This window comes from Blennius ocellaris (assembly GCF_963422515.1).
Source record: "Blennius ocellaris genome assembly, chromosome: 2".
Taxonomy (NCBI): Eukaryota; Metazoa; Chordata; class Actinopteri; order Blenniiformes; family Blenniidae; genus Blennius; species Blennius ocellaris.
The window spans coordinates 1,258,081-1,265,152 of record NC_137651.1 but is presented as its reverse complement, the minus strand read 5'-3'; the positions used below and the strand labels follow the sequence as shown (position 1 = coordinate 1,265,152).

Genomic DNA, 7,072 nt, shown 5'->3' with positions numbered 1-7,072 from the left:
GTCAGCACTAGCTAGTCAGCATTAACTAGTCAGTAGTAACCAGTTCAGGCTCTCAGACTGCTGCTCGATGTTTGGTCACCAGCCTAACCCGGGTAGCAGGTTGGTCACCAGCCTAACCCGGGTAGCAGGTTGGTCACCAGCCTAACCCGGCTAACAGTCACCGTAATAACAATCCAACTTGGTGCTTTTATTTTGACAGTCCATCATTCTTCTCTTTCTTTTCTCAGCTGCTGGTTACAGTGCAGGAGTCTTCAGTGTGATTGTCCTTAATGATGAGACGGAGACGTGTCCCCAATGTCTGCTGGTTCACCGTCCTCCAGGTTTGGTTGGACGGAGGACGTCCTCCAGGTTTGGTTGGACGGAGGACGTCCTCCAGGTTTGGTTGGAGGAAGGACGTCCTCCAGGTTTGGTTGGACGGAGGACGTCCTCCAGGTTTGGTTGGAGGAAGGACGTCCTCCAGGTTTGGTTGGAGGAAGGACGTCCTCCAGGTTTGGTTGGACGGAGGACGTCCTCCAGGTTTGGTTGGAGGAAGGACGTCCTCCAGGTTTGGTTGGACGGAGGACGTCCTCCAGGTTTGGTTGGAGGAAGGACGTCCTCCAGGTTTGGTTGGACGGAGGACGTCCTCCAGGTTTGGTTGGACGGAGGACGTCCTCCAGGTTTGGTTGGAGGAAGGACGTCCTCCAGGTTGGCGTCACTCTCTGGGGCCGGTGACTCACGGGGACACGGACGACGTCACATGGAGGGAATAAAGAGGCGAGTCGGCTCAGTGGGGATGAGGAGACGGTGCAGGAGACGTCTCTCTCTGCTCGGAGGACCTCTCTCTCAGATCAGACGACGTCTCTCTCAGAGGAAGGTGGTGTTCGGTTCCCTCCAGCAGAGGGCAGGCCCTGGCGGTGTCCTGACAGTGTCCTGACGGTGTCCTGACGGTGTCCTTCACAGAGCGACTGCTGGTCTAAGGTCAGTGTGGCAGTGGACACGTCAACCGCTTCAGGTCCTGACGGAGGAGAACGACTCCCTCCATCCTCCCTCCGTCCTGACGGAGGAGAACGACTCCCTCCATCCTCCCTCCATCCTGACGGAGGAGAATGACTCCCTCCATCCTCCCTCCATCAGGACAGAGGAGAACAACTCTCGTCCTGACGGAGGAGAATGACTCCCTCCATTCTCCCTCCGTTAGGACAGAGGAGAACGACTCCCTCCATCCTCCCTCCGTCCTGACAGAGGAGAACGAATCCCTGCATCCTCCCTCCGTCCTGACGGAGGAGAACGACTCCCTCCATCCTCCCTCCGTCAGGACAGAGGAGAACAACTCTCTCCATCCTCCCTCCATCCTGACAGAGGAGAACGACTCTCGTCCTGACGGAGGAGAACAACTCTCTCCATTCTCCCTCCATCATGACAGAGGAGAACGACTCCCTCCATCCTCCCTCCGTCAGGACAGAGGAGAACGACTCCCTCCATCCTCCCTCCGTCCTGACAGAGGAGAACGACTCTCGTCCTGACGGAGGAGAACAACTCTCTCCATTCTCCCTCCATCATGACAGAGGAGAACGACTCCCTCCATCCTCCCTCCGTCCTGACAGAGGAGAACGACTCTCGTCCTGACGGAGGAGAACAACTCTCTCCATTCTCCCTCCATCCTGACAGAGGAGAACGACTCCCTCCATCCTCCCTCCGTCAGGACAGAGGAGAACGACTCCCTCCATCCTCCCTCCGTCCTGACAGAGGAGAACGACTCTCGTCCTGACGGAGGAGAACAACTCTCTCCATTCTCCCTCCGTAAGGACAGAGGAGAACGACTCCCTCCATCCTCCCTCCGTCAGGACAGAGGAGAACGACTCCCTCCATCCTCCCTCCGTCCTGACAGAGGAGAACGACTCTCGTCCTGACGGAGGAGAACAACTCTCTCCATTCTCCCTCCATCATGACAGAGGAGAACGACTCTCGTCCTGACGGAGGAGAACAACTCTCTCCATTCTCCCTCCATCATGACAGAGGAGAACGACTCCCTCCATCCTCCCTCCGTCAGGACAGAGGAGAACGACTCCCTCCATCCTCCCTCCGTCCTGACAGAGGAGAACGACTCTCGTCCTGACGGAGGAGAACAACTCTCTCCATTCTCCCTCCATCATGACAGAGGAGAACGACTCCCTCCATCCTCCCTCCGTCAGGACGGAGGAGAACGACTCTCGTCCTGACGGAGGAGAACGAATCCCTGCATCCTCCCTCCGTCCTGACGGAGGAGAACGACTCCCTCCATCCTCCCTCCATCCTGACGGAGGAGAACGACTCCCTCCATCTTCACTCCATCAGGAGGGAGGATGGAGGGAGTCATTCTGCTCTGTCAGAACGAGAGTCGTTCTCCTCCGTCCTGACTCCCTCGATCCTCCCTCCGTCCTGACGGAGGAGAACAACTCCCTCCATCCTCCCTCCGTCCTGACGGAGGAGAACGACTCCCTCCATCCTCCCTCCATGAGGACAGAGGAGAACGACTCCCTCCATCCTCCCTCCGTCAGGACGGAGGAGAACGACTCCCTCCATCCTTCCACCATCCTGACGGAGGAGAACGACTCCCTCCATCTTCACTCCATCCTGACGGAGGAGAACGACTCCCTCCATCTTCACTCCATCAGGAGGGAGGATGGAGGGAGTCATTCTGCTCTGTCAGAACGAGAGTCGTTCTCCTCCGTCCTGACTCCCTCGATCCTCCCTCCGTCAGGACGGAGGAAAACGACTCCCTCCATCCTCCACCATCCTGACGGAGGAGAACGACTCCCTCCATCCTCCCTCCATCCTGACGGAGGAGAACGACTCCCTCCATCCTCACTCCGTCAGGAGGGAGGATGGAGGGAGTCATTCTGCTCTGTCAGAACGATTGTCGTTCTCCTCCGTCCTGACTCGCTCCATCCTCCCTCCGTCAGGACGGAGGAAAACGACTCCCTCCATCCTCCCTCCATCCTGATGGAGGAGAACGACTCGCTCCATCCTCCCTCCGTCAGGACGGAGGAGAACGACTCTCGTCCTGACGGAGGAGAATGACTCCCTGCATCCTCCCTCCGTCCTGACGGAGGAGAATGACTCCCTCCATTCTCCCTCCGTTAGGACAGAGGAGAACGACTCCCTCCATCCTCCCTCCGTCCTGACAGAGGAGAACGAATCCCTGCATCCTCCCTCCGTCCTGACGGAGGAGAACGACTCCCTCCATCCTCCCTCCGTCAGGACAGAGGAGAACAACTCTCTCCATTCTCCCTCCATCATGACAGAGGAGAACGACTCCCTCCATTCTCCCTCCATCATGACAGAGGAGAACGACTCCCTCCATCCTCCCTCCGTCAGGACAGAGGAGAACGACTCCCTCCATCCTCCCTCCGTCCTGACAGAGGAGAACGACTCTTGTCCTGACGGAGGAGAACAACTCTCTCCATTCTCCCTCCATCATGACAGAGGAGAACGACTCCCTCCATCCTCCCTCCGTCCTGACAGAGGAGAACGACTCTCGTCCTGACGGAGGAGAACAACTCTCTCCATTCTCCCTCCATCCTGACAGAGGAGAACGACTCCCTCCATCCTCCCTCCGTCAGGACAGAGGAGAACGACTCCCTCCATCCTCCCTCCGTCCTGACAGAGGAGAACGACTCTCGTCCTGACGGAGGAGAACAACTCTCTCCATTCTCCCTCCGTAAGGACAGAGGAGAACGACTCCCTCCATCCTCCCTCCGTCAGGACAGAGGAGAACGACTCCCTCCATCCTCCCTCCGTCCTGACAGAGGAGAACGACTCTCGTCCTGACGGAGGAGAACAACTCTCTCCATTCTCCCTCCATCATGACAGAGGAGAACGACTCTCGTCCTGACGGAGGAGAACAACTCTCTCCATTCTCCCTCCATCATGACAGAGGAGAACGACTCCCTCCATCCTCCCTCCGTCAGGACAGAGGAGAACGACTCCCTCCATCCTCCCTCCGTCCTGACAGAGGAGAACGACTCTCGTCCTGACGGAGGAGAACAACTCTCTCCATTCTCCCTCCATCATGACAGAGGAGAACGACTCCCTCCATCCTCCCTCCGTCCTGACAGAGGAGAACGACTCTCGTCCTGACGGAGGACAACAACTCTCTCCATTCTCCCTCCATCCTGACAGAGGAGAACGACTCTCGTCCTGACGGAGGAGAACAACTCCCTCCATCCTCCCTCCGTAAGGACAGAGGAGAACGACTCCCTCCATCCTCCCTCCGTCAGGACAGAGGAGAACGACTCCCTCCATCCTCCCTCCTTCCTGACAGAGGAGAACGACTCCCTCGATCCTCTCTCCGTCCTGACAGAGGAGAACGACTCTCGTCCTGACGGAGGAGAACGACTCCCTCCATCCTCCCTCCGTAAGGACAGAGGAGAACGACTCCCTCCATCCTCCCTCCGTCAGGACAGAGGAGAACGACTCCCTCCATCCTCCCTCCTTCCTGACAGAGGAGAACGACTCTCGTCCTGATGGAGGAGAACAACTCTCTCCATTCTCCCTCCATCATGACAGAGGAGAACGACTCTCGTCCTGACGGAGGAGAACAACTCTCTCCATTCTCCCTCCATCATGACAGAGGAGAACGACTCCCTCCATCCTCTCTCCATCCTCTCAGCATAACGACTCGTTATTTAAACTTCACCATAAAACTAGAAAACTTTGTTCTTCTGAAAAACAAGCAGACACACAAACACACACACACACACACACACACACACACACACACACACACACACACACAGGAGTTCAGGGACTGAGTTTGGTCGTCATGGTAACGGACTGAGTTTGGTCGTCACGGTAACAGACCCAGTTCGGTCGTCATGGTAATGGACCCAGTCCGGTCGTCATGGTAACGGTCTCAGTCCGGTCGTCATGGTAACGGACTCAGTCCGGTCGTCATGGTAACGGACCCAGAAACAACAGCAACAAAGTTGGGTATTTTCACTTGAAAGCGTCGCCGTGGCGACAGAGCCTGGGTGGAGTCCTGGGTGGTGGGCGGAGTCAGCTGACGGGATGTTTTGTGTGTCCTCAGGCTCCGGGGGCGGGTGGAGGATGGAGCTGCTGACGGAGCCGCGGCCCCACAACGTGACGTCACACACGCACTTCGAGCTGAACGGCTTCCAGGAGCTGGGGGCGCTGAGGCCCCTCCTCTTCCTGCCCTTCTCCGCCCTGCTGCTGGGGGCGCTGGCCGCCAACGGCCTGCTGCTGTACGTGGTGGCGTCGCGCCGCAGCCTCCACGCGCCCATGTACGTCCTCATGGCCGCCATGGCGGGCGTGGACCTCAGCGTGCCGCTGCTCTTCGTGCCCCACATGCTGCTGAGCTTCCTGCTGGACTGGCGGGGGGTCTCGCTGGGGGGCTGCCTGCTGCAGATGCACCTGGTCCACTTCGTGGGCTCGCTGCAGTGCACCCTGCTGGTCTGGATGGCGCTGGACCGCTACTTCGCCATCTGCACGCCGCTGCACTACCGCCGGCAGATGGCGCTGCCCCGCTCCCTGAGGTTCGTGGCGCCCCTGGCGCTGAGGAACCTGGCGCTGGTCTCGGCCTTCGTGGTGCTGGCGGGGCGCCTGACGTTCTGCTCCGGCGCCATCGCGCACTGCTTCTGCGAGCACATGGCGCTGGTGGGCGTGGCCTGCGGCGACACCGCCGCCAACAGCCTGGCGGGCCTGCTGGCCCTGCTGCTGATCCCCGTGCTGGACTTCGTCCTGATCCTGGCCTCCTACGTCCTCATCTTCGTCAGCGTGCTGGGCTCGGGGGCGTCCGGCTCCAAGGCGCTGCAGACCTGCGTGACCCACCTGCTGGTGATGGCGGTGAGCCTGGCCGTCACGCTGGTGGCCTTGCTGTCGTACCGGGTGAGGAGCCGCCTCCCCGCCGCCGTCCTGGTCTTCTTCAGCACCATGTACCTGCTGGTCCCCAGCTGCTTCAACCCCGTCATCTACGGCGTCCGGACCGCCCAGATCCGCCGCCACATCGTCAAGACGCTCGTTGGCTTCCGGCGGCGCCTGAACGTCACCGCGACCTGACCAGACCGGTCCCGTTTCCACGGCGACTGACCGTCACGCCGACCTGACCAGACCGGTCCCGTTTCCACGGCGACTGACCGTCACAGTCACCGCGACCTGACCAGACCGGTCCCGTTTCCACGGCGCCTGACCGTCACGCCGACCTGACCAGACCGGTCCCGTTTCCACGGCGACTGACCGTCACGCCGACCTGACCAGACCGGTCCCGTTTCCACGGCGCCTGACCGTCACCGCGACCTGACCAGACCGGTCCCGTTTCCACGGCGACTGACCGTCACGCCGACCTGACCAGACCGGTCCCGTTTCCACGGCGACTGACCGTCACAGTCACCGCGACCTGACCAGACCGGTCCCGTTTCCACGGCGCCTGACCGTCACGCCGACCTGACCAGACCGGTCCCGTTTCCACGGCGCCTGACCGTCACGCCGACCTGACCAGACCGGTCCCGTTTCCACCACGACTGACCGTCACGCCGACCTGACCAGACCGGTCCCGTTTCCACCACGACTGACCGTCACGCCGACCTGACCAGACCGGTCCCGTTTCCACGGCGCCTGACCGTCACGCCGACCTGACCAGACCGGTCCCGTTTCCACGGCGACTGACCGTCACCGCGACCTGACCAGACCGGTCCCGTTTCCACGGCGACTGACCGTCACGCCGACCTGACCAGACCGGTCCCGTTTCCACGGCGCCTGACCGTCACGCCGACCTGACCAGACCGGTCCCGTTTCCACGGCGCCTGACCGTCACCGCGACCTGACCAGACCGGTCCCGTTTCCACGGCGACTGAGCGTCACCGCGACCTGACCAGACCGGTCCCGTTTCCACGGCGACTGACCGTCACCGCGACCTGACCAGACCGGTCCCGTTTCCACGGCGCCTGACCGTCACCGCGACCTGACCAGACCGGTCCCGTTTCCACGGCGCCTGACGGTCACGCCGACCTGACCAGACCGGTCCCGTTTCCACGGCGACTGACCGTCACCGCGACCTGACCAGACCGGTCCCGTTTCCACGGCGCCTGACCGTCAC

At 60.6% G+C, this 7,072-nt stretch overlaps 1 protein-coding gene across 1 annotated transcript; it reads left to right on the top strand.

Annotated features, from left to right (window-relative positions):
• Positions 1–4,913: 4,913 nt before the first annotated feature.
• LOC308136800 (olfactory receptor 52E4-like) lies at positions 4,914–6,036 on the top strand (the record flags this gene model as incomplete). Its single annotated transcript, XM_080505297.1, has 2 exons — positions 4,914–4,950; positions 5,048–6,036. 2 exons carry the CDS (start codon positions 4,914–4,916, stop codon positions 6,034–6,036), a joined length of 1,026 nt encoding a protein of 341 aa, XP_080361423.1.
• Positions 6,037–7,072: the final 1,036 nt, after the last annotated feature.